The sequence below is a fragment of the Cydia splendana genome, chromosome 24 (assembly GCF_910591565.1).
Source record: "Cydia splendana chromosome 24, ilCydSple1.2, whole genome shotgun sequence".
Taxonomy (NCBI): Eukaryota; Metazoa; Arthropoda; class Insecta; order Lepidoptera; family Tortricidae; genus Cydia; species Cydia splendana.
This window is the reverse complement of record NC_085983.1, coordinates 484,131-502,226: the sequence shown is the minus strand read 5'-3', so window position 1 is coordinate 502,226 and position 18,096 is coordinate 484,131. Positions and strand designations below refer to the sequence as shown.

Here is an 18,096-nt window from a genome sequence, read left to right as displayed (position 1 = left end):
TAAACGTTTACAACACCATTTTCAATGAACCACGCCATGAATGTACAAGAAGGGCTACAGTACGGGAGGAATGGCGACGGATTGTGAAGCTTGCCACCGACCCTGACATGACGAGCACGACCACTCTGACAAGAGTGTGACGACAAAGAAGAAGACAACACCATTATAGTGCTAATCATGAACACTAATTAGCACGCTCCAAAACGTTCTCAGGACTTTTATAGTACCAAATTTTGTTACTTGGGCTGCTACGCCAGTAAAAAAAGCGGACGCGGGGCAAGCATACAGGTGCGAGCGAGTGCGCGACGCGCAATGCCCGGCTGGCAATAGATCTCCCGCGTTACCGCTTCATGTGCACCGCTTTTTATTTCGCATTAGCATTAATTTTGAGCAAATTAGTACTGGTGGGAAAAAATCCGAAAAACCGGTTTTTTCTTTTCAAAATCCGAATTTTAAAACGGATTTTCAAACGCTCCGAAATCCGGATTTTTGAACTTCGAATAATCCGGATTGCAATCACTATAGACGCCCCTTTCTCAGCACCCATCATATAGACTGCCACCCTAGGCCCGGGCCTACTCGGCCTTAGAGCAAATCCGCCACTGCCTCAGGGTCGCGTGGATCCGCTACGCCCGTTTGTTATAGTTTTTAACTAGGACGCTTATCACTGGAGCATAAATTAAATTAAAAAAATAAATATCATTTATTATCAGGCGACTAAGGCCCATAGATACATACCTTACAAACTAACATACGTACAATAGTAAAAATCTTACAAGCTAAAAATTATTTCGGCGTCACTGAAAACCATAAACACCGAAGTTCGCAAATTCCGAGCATCTTTCTCTGTCACTGTAATTACTCCTTTATAGGAGTAAAAGAGAAAGATGCCCGTAATTTGCGAACTTCGGTGTTCACGGTGGTATGCCATCTGTGCGAAAAGAGAAGAGTCGTGAAATGTAAAGAAACTAGTGATGTGCCGTTCCCAGTAAATTTTCCAAAGAGGGTAAGCCCTCATTAGCACGTGCGCTTTTTCAACGCGCGTTAAAAAAGCGCGTTAGAATGAAACAAATGGAAACATGTGTATTTGTTCACACGATGGTGGTGGCGCTTTTTAACAAGCCTTGTTTTTTTTTCGACTTTAAGCGTTGGTCGTTAAATCGAATTTAGCGTGTGAACGGATTCAACCCCTTTTGTAACGCGCGTTGAAAAAGCGCTCGTGCTTATGAGGGCTAAATTCCCAGTAACGTTTCTGGTATCGTCCCAAAAGTCAGTAAATTACGATAAACTTCTATTTTTCTTTTATTATCTATGTGTTTTTTTATTATTATAACAATTTATAAATGTGTCTGTAATGGTTAAGGACTTTGGATTTCAATTTTTGCAATTATTTATTCTGTATTGGCTCTCATTTCACCAATTTAAACATGCCGAAATAAATACATACCTATTTATGAAAACTTACGTTTAAGTACGTAATAAGAATTGTGTAAAACCATAAAGGAAGTGGTAAAACTGGTTCACATCGTGCCGACATCATGGTCACCCTAATGAGTTTGACAATGTCTAACTTGTATTTTTATCGTAAAATGTAATAATTGTGGCTTCCTTGTGAAACGATAGTACACAATTAGAAATTATTTCACTCCCACAACCTTTAACGCAACATTTCTTCACCATTTTTAAGAAATTTTGCATTCACGTGTTTTGTAAATATGTCATCAGGTTAGGGATACTAATTAATATTCAAACTTACTACTACAATGTCTACCATATCAAAATTAGTGTTTTTTATTGTTGTGCACATGCTTGGTTAAATCAGTTAATAATAATGATATCATAATTATTTACAAATTTCCTAAAAGATATCAGAACCGTACTCTGAATATAGCACTTAAATAATATAAGAAGGTATTTAATTTTAGTAGTATATTGATATAAATACTACCACAATGGTATATTTTTAACATTGGCAACATGTGCGAGTGAGACACCGCGGCCCACCTTTGCTACCTCAAGTGGACCGTTTTCTCTGTACTGGTACGAACGTCTTTCTGGCTCTGTGATAAGGTTCAATTTAGTATGGCAAAAAAAGTGACAGTTCACTCCCTCTTATAACTCCATGTAAATGGTTATAATGAATACGGATAGAATACGGCATACAAAGCATTTATTTTGAAGGTAAAATCATGTTGGTTTTGTGTAAAATTAAAACAATATCGTATTTGTAATAAGTTTACTTATTACCCCTATTTACGTAACTATATAGATTATATTGAAACAGTTTTTAGTTGACGATGGAGTCAGCATTACAGAACGCAGAGAGTGTTTGCGTGAAAGTTGAGCCCTGTGAGGATGGCTGTATAACAGATGAGCACACATTCGTGAGAGTGTCTGTGAAAGTTGAACCTTTGCTGGACGATGTGTGTGTAAAAGACGAGCCCCGGTGCGATGATTCGTCGAAAGCCGACCTTTCCTGGTCAGATGTGGGCGTAAAAGACGAGTCGCCCGGCGTGAGCGCGGTGACGGGGCTGTACTCCGAACACGCCGTCAAAGATGAGCTCGTGCTCGGCCCCGTGCTAGTGGAGCGGCGCGTGCGCCACGCACCAACAGGTCGGTTGTCGGTTCTATATAGGTTCTCGCGGGCTTGGTTTCGGCAACTTGACTTCATATTATTGCGCCTATTTTGCGTCGTTGTGGGTTATTAACATTTGTTGCATTTGAAAACAGAGTTAATCAATATAACATGGAACTTATTCTCTTAACTCATATCACAGGTATTACACACACATGCTTTTTTAGGCTTCCATACCCAAAGGGTTAAAACGGGACCCTATTACTAAGACTCCGCTGTCCGTTCGTCCATGATAGCTAGACTGCTGAAATTTTCACAGATGATGTATTTCTGTCAATCATCTAGCTAAGCATGCCTGCATACATATTTGAATGCAGAGGTGCTAAGCATTAGCTTAGCAGTTGCATTATGTAAAACTATTCAGCTAATAAGTTTTGCTCACTTTAAATAATGCAACTGTTTTATATACTTAACTAGCTTTTGCCCACTACTTCGTACATGTTTGTGATTTTTACAATTAATGTATTTTATCATAACTCAATTCATCTCATCTCGGTCGGCTCGGTACAGCTTTGCTTGACACAGCTTAAGCTGTACTTGGGAAAATATTTTATCTTTGATTTTTTTTTTACAATTTTTCCAGTGTTTTTAAAAGTTATTCTGCTATTCATTCAAATTAAAAATCATAGAAATCAGTCCAGCCGTTCTTGAGTTATAAGTGTTGAAATTATAACAACTGACTTTTTTTATATGCACAAAAAGCACAACAGAACTCCTTTCAACACTGAATATAGAAATAAACGGCGCAAAGATGTTATATGTAATCAAACCGTAAAAAAAAAACACGTATTAACATCTAGATTTCATGCCTTTTTGGGTCCCTTTTTGTACAACAGGTTAAATGCAACAATAGACTTATACTCACTTAGCTATGCTTGTTGTAAGAATACTCTACACCGCGCCCTTTAAAAATTATGTATGACGATATGGAGAACTTACTACCTACTGTACTTTGATTTTAATGCTTAAGAACATACTTATTTTGTTCGGGTGATAAGACTTTTATTGTGTATTACTTATAGTTTATAATTAATAATTAATAAATATTGTCCATTGCTGCCTGAAACACAGGGAATCCTAGTACGGGCATTTGTTACCACCACCACCACTCGTCACTAATAAAAATTCTTAGTCTTTAAAAACAACCACTGTACTATACTTTTCTCAATAAATTATTTGTATTTGTATTTCTTTGTTATATAATAATAATTTAGCCTATATACGTCCCACTGCTGGGCACAGGCCTCCTCTCAAGCATGAGAGGGTTATATATTAAAATTTAATAAAATACAACAATCTTGTTGCAGGAAAAACTCCACAGAAGAAGCCAAGCGGCCGACCCAAAACTTACCAATGTGCCCACTGTGAATATACAGCAGCTATAAAGTCATGGTTAGTAAGCCATTTGAGAAAACATTCTGATGAGAAGCCATACAGATGCGGCCAATGTAGCTATGCTACTAAATATAAACACCATTTACCACTCCATGTAATGAAACATACTGCTGAGAAGCCATACAAATGTGATCTCTGTAATTATGCAAGCACACAAAAAGGTACTTTGCTAGTTCACGTAAGAAAACACACTGGCGAAAAGCCATACAAATGTGAACACTGTAGTTATGCTAGCAGCCATAAAGATCTTTTGCGAGTTCATGCAAGAAAACACACTGCTCTAAAGCCTTACAAATGTGACCATTGCAGTTATGCTAGCGAACGAAAAGGATCTTTGCTAGTACATTTAAGGAAACACACCGGTGAAAAGCCTTATATGTGTGAGCAATGTAATTACGCTAGCAGCCAAAAAGCTCTTTTGCAAGTTCATGTAATGACACATGATAATGTAAAACCTTACCAGTGTGACCTGTGCAGCTTTGCTGGTTATCGCAAAGAGAGTCTGATAATTCATATAAGAAAACACACTGGTGAAAAACCTTACAAATGCGAGCATTGTAGTTATGCTAGCAGCCGTAAATATAATATGCTCGTTCATATAAGAAAACACACTAGGGAAAAACCTTACAAATGTGAACACTGTAGTTACGCCAGTGTTCGCAAATATGATTTGCAAGAACATGTAAGGACACACACTAACAAGAACCTTCACCAGTGTGACCAGTGTGACTATTCTAGTAGCATAAAAAGAAATTTACGAGTTCATTTAAGAAAGCACACAGGGCAGAAGCCTTACAAATGTGATCACTGTAGTTTTGCTACTATTTACAAAAAAAGTTTACAGGTCCATAAAAGCAAACACTCCAAATAAAATGCTTTACCAGAGCGACCTTCCAAGTACATATTAATTATTCACCAGACCTTGAACAGCAGCACAAAGGTAAGCAGCCATTATCTTATGGCTCCTCTACACGATGGCCGAGCGCTGCGCCAGTGAGATGACCTTGTGATGGTTGGAACGCATCTACACGATGGCGAGGTTCAGTTGTGATCTAACCGGTTTCCAAGATGGACGTGGAAGCATTAGCCGTTGCAGCAATTTATCTAAGATACGCCACGTACCATTATTATCATCAAGTAATTTAAAAACATGTTGTAGAAGCTGCAAGAGTTTTTTGATGATACTTCCCGAAAATAAATGAATGTTAGATTTATTAAAGAATTAAATATCTTTTTTAATTTAATGTTACCTTATAATTTGGTTAAATTATTTTAGAGCATATTATAATTTTTATTTAATTTTGTTACTAGCTTACCAACATAGCTGTGCAAATTGTGCAATGTAGGTCATCATCATTGGCCTTTACATCTTCTTCAGATGTTTATTACAGCTGCTGTGTATTCCGAGAGTCGCATCTTTTCTTGTGACTGAACAAACCGATGCGGGCTCTGCACTGCTTCCCACAACGGTCACAAGTAAAATTGGCGTTAGCTGGAGGTGCCGGTTGTTGTCTCTTTAGACGACGCTCCTTAAGTTTTTCAATGTAGGTACTTACTATTATATAGTTAGATATGTATCTAATATTCATTTATTAGGGTTCCGTACCCAAAGGGTAAAACGGGACCCTATTACTAAGACTCCGCTGTCCGTCCGTCCGTCCTTCTGTCTGTCACCAGGAGATACGAACCGTGATAGCTAGACAGTTGAAATTTTCACAGATGTTGTATTTCTGTTGCCGCTATAACAACAAATACTAAAAACAGAATAAAATAAAGATTTAAGTGGGGCTCCCATACAACAAACGTGATTTTTGACCGAAGCAAAGCAACGTCGGGCGGGGTCAGTACTTGGATGGGTGACCGTTTTTATAGATAATGGTACGGAACCCTTCGTTTGCGAGTCCTATTCCTTCATTACTTCCATAACGAGGGCACGTACTCGTCATTTTAATTTAAAAAACAAAAACGAAAATTGATACTGAGCATAAACGTCCGCACTCGACCGCGTTCGAGCACGCACTGTGGATTGGGCCACGTGTAGATGCGCCATCGCTTGCCCAATCCCTTTGATGTGCGGCCGAAAAACCGACACCGCGGCCAACTCATCGCCATCCCGCGCGCCATAAGCCAACCGATACCACTACCCCCTCTACACGTTCGCCCAACATATTGGACCAATAGGTTGGGCCATCGTGTAGAGGAGCCATTAGGTTGTCATCTATAAGAGGCTATAAGTGGCTATTAAGCATCTGTTAATGTTAAATGTCCTTGTTCCTATGTAATTGTGTAGATGTATTATCCGTTGTTGATCATTAAATAAAATAAAATAAACTTTAGTAAAAATAGACTGTATCGTTTAGTATAAATACAAGTAAATTATTATATTTTATTTATTTTTGATATTTTTATCATTTTCTTTGTATTTCGCTTTTGCTATGAATGTTTGTTCTCGAAAGCTATTTGTTTGCTGACTGGTCCCATCGTTATTTATTATAATTAAATTATAAGCATGTTAAAGTTCTTAAGTTTTCTAACACAAATTATTATAGTTACAGTAATATATAAATCTAAATGAATGAAATCCATCCACTATTTAATACTACACAGTTTGATAAGAAGGAAAGAACCAGTATATACTATAACCAGTATTATAACTATTTGGCTTGGATTGGGTCATAATATTGGAAGATCGTAATAGTGTGCGGCCGAAACATGTTTTTTTTTGCTGCAGCCGAAGGTTCGGCTTTGGCTCTAGATTCGGCCGAAACCGAAATTTTGTAGACTTGATAAAATCGTGGAAAAAATATCATAAAATCGCTTTTGTACACAATATTAAGACTACATCGACCGTCCAGTGGCGCCCTCAATAGGGGAATTGTGTTTTCTAATACTTAATCAATTTAATTTTTGTATACATAAATCAGTATAATAATATTGCTGTTCTACTTGCCAACTTTTGGTCTTTGTCACATAATTTACCTAGTTTCATCGTACTATTTTGTAAGTTACAGCCTGGCCGTTTTTTGACCGAATGCGAAACTACGGCCGAATCATGATTATTTGGCCGGAACTGGCCGTAACCGAATCTGCGGTCGGACACTAATTTTTAAACAAAATCTGCGAACCGCTTCTTTTAGTTGATGTAGATTTATCTATCGGAAACTAACCAAAGCCAGGTAACTGATACCACATCGACAAAATTCCTGGTACACCAGATATATTTGAGACATGTCTACATACTCATTACTTCATGGGAACCACAAAGAAATTACCTTTCAGTAAAGGTCAATGGTATATAATGGTGACTAACAGTTTATGCTGGATATTAGATAGTTATATGCAACTTTCGTCAACACGTATCAAGTTTTTGACACATTATTTCGGGCGTTCACTTTATTTTTTTTTATTATCTGAGAATTAGTTTAAGAAAAATTGTTTTAATATAGTAGTTTCGTGATTCCGGCAATTTCAATGGTCGAGTGTTTATATAAGTACAGTAGGCCAGAATATATTCAAGAAAAATCACTCTGAATTAGTCATATTAGTTACGAATGAGGCCTTAAGTAATAATTATTAGAGATGCCACACGAATATTCGGCAACTATTCGGTATTCGGCCTATTCGGCCACTTTGCCGATTATTCGGTATTCGGCTGAATGTTGCCTACTATTCGGCCGAATACCGAATATCTGTTGCAACTACCTAAAAAGAAAAAATACACAAAAAATAACCAAAAACTAAGTAAGTATATTAAAATTTAAAATGTGTTCTTGGAAAGTAACTAAATACGAAAGCATGTTTTGAGCATTTGTTGATTACAAAATATTGACTTACATCATGGGTCTGATTTGATTGACTCTAACTACATTCATTAATTCTATTCAACATAAAAATATAAATCTTAGCAAAAGTTGTGTTTTGTTGGCGAATAGTTTTCATAATAATTGTGACTCATAATGTTCGCATGTCATGCCGAATATTCGGTATTCGGCCGTAGAGAAGGGCCGAATATTCGGTATTCGGCCAAATTCACTATTCGGGGCATCTCTAATAATTATATGTTACTTTGTAGTTTGTTATTGTTGTACATGAATGCCATAAATAAATGATGGAATGCTATTCAGCGTTGCATTGGAATATTCTATCTGCAGTTTCATGACTCAGTTGTAGGGCAGGGACAACATACTAGCCCATATTCAATAGACAATGCCCTTATAAAGAAAGACAGCTATAATCGCAGCCCAGAAAATAAACCACAATTTTAACTAACACACACTATAATATTGTTATAATACCTAATGATAAATATGCTTACAATGTAACTGTTATGCAAAGTTATAGGCAACATAAATGTTCAAATTTATATTATGTAAAATAGAGATATCAAATATATATCTGACAAACTAAATACATAACGTTATCGGTATTGTTAGGTGTTAAACGTCAATAAAATACAGTGCTATAAAGATTGTTTTTATTGTATTTTGCCTTATTTATTTCTACTATAATATCTGATAATACACATAATCAGTTTTCAATAATTCTGGTCTTAATACACCTGATTTGTGATTCATAATTCTTCTCATTGTCTACAATCCTGCACTAAGTACAAGTTTTCTGTTTGACCCAATGGTTGACTGGTAGAGAATGCCTCAAGGCATTAAGTCATTTGTACATTTTGTTATCGTGTACTAAAGTTTAAATAAATATAGGTGTGCTAACAAAAAAATAGATTCTAATGCTCAGCGGTGTCGAACCCGGTTTCTTAGGATCCATTGTCCGCTTATCAAACCACAGCTTAAATGTGTTGACGGAATTATTGTACAGTTTCTATACTGCTATTAGGGAGGTCGTCTCTCTGACGCTTACTGTACATGTTAAGGCTTTTCGCCCGAGTGTATCTTTTGATGACGTCCTAGATCTGATTTGCTGTTACACTTGTAGTCACAGTTGCTACAGGCAAAAGGCTTTTCCCCAGTGTGTTCCCCAGTGTGTGTCCCCTCGTGTCTTCGTACACCTGATTTCCGTCTTCACTTGTATTCGCAATAACTACACTGGAAAGGCTTTTCATCCGTGTGTATAATTTCATGCCGTCGTAGTTTTGCTTTGCTGTTGCACTTGTAGTTACAGTTACTACAGCCAAAAGACTTTTCTCCAGTGTGTTCCCCAGTGTGTGTCCTCTCGTGTCTTCGTAAATCTGGTTTCCATCTGCACTTGTATTCGCAATAACTACACTGGAGAGGCTTTTCATCCGTGTGTATCATTTCATGTCGTTGTAAGTTTGCTTTGCTGTTGCACTTGTAGTCACAGCTACTACAGCCAAAAGGCTTTTCCCCAGTGTGATTTATCTCGTGTATTCGTAAAAGAACTTTCCTATTGCACTTGTAATTACAGTAGTTACATTTAAAGGGTTTGTTACCAGTGTGTATCATCTCGTGAATTCGTAAGTTTTCTCTATGACGGCTCCTGTAGTCACAGTACCTACACTTGTGAGGCTTTTCACCAGTATGGATCAAGAGGTGCCTTTGTAAATTCGATTTTAAATGGCTCTGGTAATCGCAGGAGCTACATTTAAATGGTTTATCATTATCAGTGTGCCTCATTATCTCGTGAGTCTGCAAGTTTCCTTTTCGACGGCTCCTGTAGTCACAGTACCTGCACTTGAACGGCTTTTCATTAGTGTGAGTCATCAGATGCCTCCGTAACATTGCTTTCCCAATGCACTTGTAGTCGCAGTAGTTACAGAAAGCCTTTTTACCAGTGTGTGTTCTCTCGTGTTTTCGTAAGTTTGTTTTTCTAAAGCACTTATCACAGTACATACATTGATAAGGTTTGTCGCCGGTGTGTATCGGCTGGTGTTTCTGTAAATCTTCTATCTTACTAGCCATGTACTCACAAGTGCTACATTTATAAGGTTTCCTATCCTTGTGTGACATTTCTTGACAATTTGAAGTAATGTTCTCTCGTGCCGAATTACTCGACGGTCCTAACGACAAGTGAGAGCGTATGTGTTTTTCCAAAACCGACTTGTTCCTGAACCGTTTGCCGCAATGGTGACATTGATAGATGGTGGTGGTGACATGGGGTGTGGGTGCTGGCTCGGTGGCGTGCAGCTTGTATGTGCGGCGCCCGACCCGGCAGGCGCACCGCTCCGCGTCCACCAGCAGGCGCTCCAGCCTGACCGAGCACGAGCGGCGCCGACCCGACACCACAGCAGAGGAGACAAGAGTGGGCGCTGCAACACGACAAAATAATACTTAACTTACGACTTACAATAAAGAAATCTTATCTACGATAACCCGCCAACACCTATCAAACAAACATACAAGTAATTTGCGCAAGTAGTCGTAGCATTTTGTGATTAAATAGACAACATAATTTAAACTTAAAATTAACACCCTGAAAACGAACACATTAATTCATCTAGAACATACAAATAAAAGCCCCTACTCACTTTGCAACATTTCACATTTTGTTTTTGATATATAACATCAATAGGGAGTATTACTGCAATGTTTTGCCGCCAGAGTGCAGCACTAATTTGTTTAGTAAACCATAGAGTAACTTATACATAGTACATACCAGGCCTTAAACAGTTTTTTGACAAGTTTTGACTATGACATTGATGCACCAAGGCGGTTTGTTTACAGGTAGCCTACCGCGAAATGCGAAAATCGAAATTTCTTTATCTGCTTCTCTATCGATCGAATAAGCAAGAGTGATAGAGAGGCTGAAACCGAACTTTCGACTGTCATGTTTCACGGTAGGCCATGTGATTGACCTAGTGACGCATGATGTGTCATTGATGATGTCAATGAGGTTTGTTTACTGTATGTGCTAGTGGTGTCACCTACGCAGACCTTTGTCTAATATTCCCCATTCACTTAGTTGAACCTACTTAGCAGGCAATGTATGTAAATCGTATTCGATTTGTTTCAAGTTAAGTAGGGGCCTTAAAAAATATAACCATTGACGAGGTCTGGAGAATAGTTTTTTTTAATTGAGGCAGTCAAATAACTCCTCTTGATGTAACCACACCCATAACTTTGGTACAAACGGAACGCTTTTTTGCGTTCAATGGTAAAAGAGATCTGCTCGATTCAGATCTCTTACACTTATGATGATACAAGGAAGCGTCCGTTTTCAAGGTCTCTAGGAGCAATATTAAAATGGGTTGGCAACTGTCAAAGGTTTGCATAGAAGGCGTGTTTGAATAAGTTGCTAAGATACCAATACCAATCATTTATTCTCATATTTGACAGTTATATATGTATATTCTACGATGAACTACATACTGTTACCTAGTTTGCGTTTGTAACAACGCCATCTCTTAGGAAATTTGGATACTAAACTATATCGGCTCGAACATACTCCCGCCTAAATGACAGAATGTCATTTTTTAATAAAATAAAATAAACATCACTAAAGTTACTAAAAACAAAAAGTCTTCTCTTCGATAGCTCGTGTGTATACTGTCTTCACTTCCACCTTTCTTTTACTCGATTTAGAAACTCGAACTGCCAGGGCTTCCAGAGACAAATTCTCAAATTTGGAAGGTGGAGGCTATTAGAGGATTGTCTAATGACCATGAATCGGATGTTAGATGAACTTCGAATCTTCCTCTCTCTTTGTCTTACTCTTTGTTTTCTCTCGCACATAACAATCTCAGTAGACCTCCAGCGGTTTGACGCTATCTCTTCTTTTATGACTCCTTTCTCGTATAACTCTTCTACTTCGATCTCTTCTGCTGTTAGCTCTTCATCTATTGTCTCTAGCTCCCAGAATCTCTTTAGCCTATGGTTCAACTCGACATTTAAATGCATACTAATGAATGGTTTCTCTTCTCGCTCTTGTTCTGTTCCGACTGTGACTTTTCCTGATATAATCCATCCCAAATGTGTTTGTAAAGCTATGGGAGAGCCTGGAACGCCTTTGATCAGACCAGGCTGTATCATCTCGTTGTAAACTTCTACTCCCAATAGAATATCTATAGAACTTGGTTGGTGGTAAGTCGGATCAGCTAGTTGTAAGTCTCTTAGGTGAACCCAGTTGTCGATGGTTAGTTTCTCTGAAGGCATGATGTTTGTAACCCGCTTTACTATGTAGGTTGTTATACTCATTTTCTTTTCAGGATTATGACGTGATGAAATCTCGATATCTGCAGCAAATCGAATGGGTGTGCTCATCTGATCAAGACCTGATACGTTTCCGTTTACGCGTTTTCTCTTAAGCCCCATAGTTTGGGCTGCAGACTCGTTCAGGAAAGACTCTTGAGAACATGGGTCCAACAAAGCTCTTAATATGAATTCTCTTCCTTGATGGTTCGTCACGTTAATTTGTGCTGTAGATAACAATCCTGTCATGCTTCCTGTTGTTAGGTGGGCAACTATCTCTTTCTTATTTGTCATGTCTTGCTTGGGTTCTTGTTTAGTTTCTCTCTCTCGCTTGAAATCTTTGCTTTCTATCTCTTGTTTTGTTTCTTCTTTGAGCTCTTTCTCTTTGGATTGGTACGTATTGTTGTGCAACAGTGTGTGATGTCTTCTTCCGCACTTTTGACATGAAAACTTGCTCTTACAGAAACGGACAGCATGACCATGGATTAGGCAGTTAAAGCAGAGTTGTTGGTTTTGAATGAACTCTGTTTTCTTTTCTAGTTTTAGCTCTTGGAACTCTTTGCATTGATTCAAATGATGGTCTTGCTTACAAAAACCACACTTGATGACTGGTGACACGTGAAATGACTTAGACTCGACAGTGACATTAGGTTCTCTCTGGGTGCTTCCGTAGGTACTCTGCATGTTCATGTTCGTTGTTTGGCTAGGTTGCATCATCTCTAAAACTCGGAATCTCTTTTCTAAAAACTTGTTGAACATGATCATTGTAGGTAACTCTGTAAGGTTCAGGTTACTTGCTTCTTCCTCCCACTCTTTATGTGTTTCGGTGTCTAACTTCTCAATAATGATGTGTATAATAAGTGTATCCCATGAACTTGTATTAATGTTTTGTACTTTCAGCTTGTTAAGGCACTCCATAGTTGTATCTAATATCTCTCGAATCGCTTTAGCAGTGCCCGTGTGAATTTTCTTTTGATTCATCAACTTGGTCAAGATGGAATTAACTATAACTCTCTTGTTGTTGTACCTGTTCTGCAGCGTGAGCCATGCCAATTCGTAGTTTGTTTCAGTGACGGCTAGATGATCCAACAGTTGAGCAGGTTCTCCAGACAAGTAGCTTTTTAAATAATGCATCTTTTGGACGCTGCTCAAGTTCTGTTTGTTGTGGATGAGTGACGTAAACATGTCGTAAAACGAAGTCCAATCTTGATAGTTACCGGTAAACTTCGCTATATCTATTTTCGGTAGCTTCACGTCGTCCCTGCTTGTGCTTGGTGTTGGATTAATGCTGCTCGTACAACCCGTCGTCGAACCTTCAAGCATATCTGTCATCTCTGCTTTCAAATCTAGGAACATTTCCTCGCATGCTGAATATACATCGTCTTTGAAATATTCGTACTTCGCTTTGTCTGACGATGTTGATATTTTTATCAAGGCTCGATTGTTTTCTACGAACTGACTAAAATATTGTTCTATGGATTATTTTCGCGTCTTGATGTACCCTCTTGTTAATCTCGCTTTTGGTGTTTTCTTGAAGTTCGCTTGCGCTTTGAGAATTAGTCCACAAATATTTTCTTGCTCGGCTATTAAACCAGGTAATTCTTGAGACATTTTGAGATAACTATTCTTTAAAACTATGAAAATTCACACCGAAATCATGATTGTTTTATTTGACATGGAAAAAATTTTGACGTGTTCTATTCTTCTATTTCTGAAATCTTATTTTTTTCAACTCAATAAATTCCAATCTTGAAAATAGCACTGATTTATAGCGGCGAATTTTCTGAGTTTACTCGTAGGTCTTAACATATATTTTATTTATCTTATCTTCAAGAAATCTTTAATTTTAATTTTGTAAATTCGATGACAATTTTGACTGACGGCTTCTTAAAATATTTCTAAATGTTCTGAGTCACTGACACTTAAGTTCAATATTAGGTTCTATTGTACTATAATTAAAGTTCACTTTTGAATGCACTGTCTATGTCACTTAAGTCACTTCACTTCTCAACTCGAAGGACCACTTTGTTTGAATAAGTTGCTAAGATACCAATACCAATCATTTATTCTCTTTTTTTTTTTTTTTTTTTTATAACATAGAAATCTGAGTCGGCCGGAAAAATCCGGCCCTATTACTCATTACCCTAAAGGCTCATTTATTCTCATATTTGACAGTTATATATGTATATTCTACGATGAACTACTGTTACCTAGTTTGCGTTTGTAACAACGCCATCTCTTAGGAAATTTGGATACTAAACTATATCGGCTCGAACAAGGCGCTATCATAGCTTGCCCCTTTTTCTATGAGATTTGTCTCAAAGGGCTGGCATCCGGGGCATAGAATTTCATTAAAAAAAAAAACAATTGACACAATAGGGTATTTATTATACTGTATTTAAAATAAATTATTTTACACCATGCATGAAATAAAGCACGTGATAATTATTAGAAAAACACAGATAGGAGTTATTTTTAAACACAAGTTCTATTTAATAAATCGGATAGAAATATAAAAAGTAGGTGAGTTGACCGTGACGTCACGATGTAATGTTTGATATAAATTCCATATTAGCAAACATGAATCTAGTATTAAACTGGATTGGGCATGAGTGGTGGAGATAACTGATAGAACGGGATAGTCTTACGTATCTTTCAGTAGGAGTAGCAGAGAAAGCGCTATTATTGTTTGTCCTTATCACAGTCTCACATATTTTTTGTTCCCCACCATTTTGTTAGTATGGATAATGGTGGGCAACAAATAAATTCGACCAATCACAGTGTCGCATTTGCGTATGTTTTGTCCCTCACGGAGGCACACGTATACCACTTCTATACGATCCTACCTTCTATGTTAGCAAATCGTTTTGACAGTTTAAAAAAAGTAACTGATTTGACTAGTAGGAAAATACCCTATACCCTATTCTAGGGATTGACAGGGTAAGCTATGCTGGTGCCATCTGCTAAATACTTCGCCCGGCCCACCCCATTGTAATGTAATCAAGAGTTGTGGATGTGGTGTTAACCCTTTTCCAGGTTAAGTATTCCGGTTTAAGGTTTAACCTTTTGAACGCCACAGACGGCAATTGACGTCAACGCAAAATCGTGACAACGACGCCATTTGACGTCGATCGTTTTTTGATGTAAATCTACTGAAAATCACCCCACTTTTAGGTTGGCATTATTTATTATTATTATTATTCTTTAAGCAGGCAGGCAGTTGTGACAACTGATATTGCCTGTATCCAGTAATCATTAATAGTTATCGTTGTCAAGTAGATGTATAGATGTGCTTGTCTAATTTATTTTTAAGTTGGTTCACATTTTGTGCAGAAACCACATCTTCGGGGAGTTTGCTCCAAGCCCTCACTACTCGGTTGCTCAAAAAGTGTTTGTATGGGTTACTGTGGGTGGGTGTGGGTGTGTGTGTTTATTCACAAAACTAAATTTTACTCCCTTGGCGTCAGTGGCACGGCAAATGGATGCGCCGTTTGGCGTTGAAAAGGTTAAATTAGAATTGGACTTTCGGGAAATGTGACTTGTCTTTAAATGAATCATCAAAGCTGAATAATTGGAATGAGTTTCGATTTTTTGGGAAAACCGCGTAGATTGGTGCGGCCTGGAAAAGGGTTAAACAAAACTACCTACAACTCACCATTGCCTGTGACATCAGTTCTGCCCGCTCCCAGCTCTGCACTTGTAGGCACATGAATGTGGCCCGCGACATTATTTATTAAATCAGATTTCGAACCAAAACCCTCTCCGCAGAGATCACATATCTGTTCATTCTCAGGTCTAACATATGTAATAACAGTGTCGCAGCACCGACTGGACAGTCTAATGCTCAACAACATCTGACTTTCCGATCGGTGCTACATCTATTGTAAAGTACTGATAATTCCGCAACTCGATGCTAGATGGCGACTATGAAAATAATAGTCTTTTTGGTACCAAAACTGATGTATGGAGTGAGCACTTGTCTTACTATATTTCTATATGATTAAACCTACCTCTCACCACCGGGGCGACTATGGGGCGGTGTGGGCGCTCCGGCCCCAGCACGAGCTCGTCCTTGACCATGTGGTTGTTGTACAGGCCGGCCAGCATGGCTGCCTCGCTCACGCCGCACCCGTCTGTGCTGTCCTCACACTCCTCCTTCACACACTCTTCATCCACGAATTCTGCTTCCTCCTTAACAACTAAAACATAATGCATTATATAATCAACAAGACGCTATGACGTGGAGCACCTGCAGGAGCACTATAAACTAGAGAGATCTCATCTTGTAAACAAGATTTTTATTTTAGCATTAGTTTGAAATAGCAATAAAAATATTAATTGATAAACTATGTTTGAGGCATGACAAGTACAAACAGCAACACTCCTAACTGTACATTGGTGGACCTTATTACAAAAGGTATGAGGTCCACCGATGTACAGTTAACAGTGTGGGCGATGGTACAATTATAATAAATACAGGCTAAGATGCATATTCTGAATGTAGCTAGTCTATTCAAATACCATTTAATGTTTTATTTTTAAATACAGTATTTCAATTTATGAGAGAGACTACTAGTGAAATAGATGCTTAATATTATAGAAAAAAAAACATTAAGTAGGACAAGGGATTTGAATGGACTGATTGCATTGCTTGTAGCGTAACAACTTATTTATAACAGCCACTTGAGGCTTGACGGCAGTGCCTGCAGCTCTGGTTGTCTAGGGTTCAGGTCCTAGTATGTATGTATGTGTTTGATAGATAGATTAAAAGATGGAGAGACAACATTAATTAAATTAGAGCAGTGGTTCTTAACCTTTTTCCATCCACGGACCCCTAGGAAACCAAGCACAAGTCCAAGGACCCCTTAATAAAAAAAAATCAGCAATACATTTCAGACCGGTGAGAATAGGTGGGACTGCGGCAGACCCCCAGGGGTCCGCGGACCACAGGTTAAGAAACACTGAATTAGAGGAACAGAATGGCCCAGAACAGACAGGAATGGCCGAAGCTGGAAGTTTGTGTCACAGGACACGCTGGACACTATAGTGTAAATAACATTATTTGCGGTATTTGACGTCTGTCACTCACAACAGCAATACTACGTAAAATGTTTTGCACATCGAAATCACAAAGGAAAACAACTGCACTGCGAACGTTTACGTTCTACATCTTTTTTTTTTAATTTTAGGGTTGGCCGGACACCACCGTTATGAATCGGTAGTCGTCTAAGTAAATCGATATGAATTTTTCATTTTTCTTTTAATAAAAATAAGGAAAAGGTGGATAATTAACTGTAAATAATATTTATCGTCACTTAACAGACAACAAATTTGACACAGAAATAACATAAATAAACTTTAAAATAGATCCCCAGTTAGTTTCAATTTTGACAATGGGTGCGACCTACTCGGTCGGTGTATTAAATACACCGACCGACCGGTAGCTTGCGGAAAACCATATAATTCTAGCTTTATTTAAATCTCAAATAAAAATTCATTATACGTCACAATTCGATACCTCAGTCTACGTGCCATCCAATCGTAATCGCTTGCTGTGACAATCGATTTGCGTTAGTTACATCTCTATATACGTCAGTCATAATGTGTCAAATACCGCAAATAATGTTATTTACACTTTAAATCAAGAGAAAAGGTGCGTGATACATCTGATAAATAATTATGTGTAGTTTAGTTTCCAGCAATAAAGGCTATGATAATATATTATATTATATTATATTATATTATATGTATGTATGTATATTCTTTATTGTACATAGACAAACAAATACGAGAAAATAACTGTTTATTTACTTTATTTGTAATAGAAGTAATTTTGATTAATGTTAGTGTGCGCTCACCGCGGCCGGGGTCCCACTCGGGCTCCTGCTTCACGCGGCTCCCCTCCATCCAGCACAATGCACGCTATGAGTTCATTAGCTGACTCTACAGCTG

At 38.0% G+C, this 18,096-nt stretch overlaps 2 protein-coding genes across 2 annotated transcripts; one reads left to right on the top strand and one right to left on the bottom strand.

Annotated features, from left to right (window-relative positions):
* Positions 1–2,221: 2,221 nt before the first annotated feature.
* On the top strand, positions 2,222–4,974 carry LOC134802392 (zinc finger protein OZF-like). Its single transcript, XM_063775034.1, has 2 exons — positions 2,222–2,613; positions 3,943–4,974. Exons 1-2 carry the CDS (start codon positions 2,298–2,300, stop codon positions 4,899–4,901), a joined length of 1,275 nt encoding a protein of 424 aa, XP_063631104.1. The 5' UTR covers positions 2,222–2,297; the 3' UTR covers positions 4,902–4,974.
* A 3,611-nt stretch (positions 4,975–8,585) lies between these two features.
* Positions 8,586–18,051, bottom strand: LOC134802145 (zinc finger protein 79-like). The gene is made up of 4 exons (XM_063774738.1): positions 18,003–18,051; positions 16,155–16,343; positions 9,848–10,265; positions 8,586–9,511 (listed from the first exon to the last, which is right to left on the bottom strand). Exons 1-4 carry the CDS (start codon positions 18,049–18,051, stop codon positions 9,061–9,063), a joined length of 1,107 nt encoding a protein of 368 aa, XP_063630808.1. The 3' UTR covers positions 8,586–9,060.
* Between the last annotated feature and the right edge of the window lie 45 nt (positions 18,052–18,096).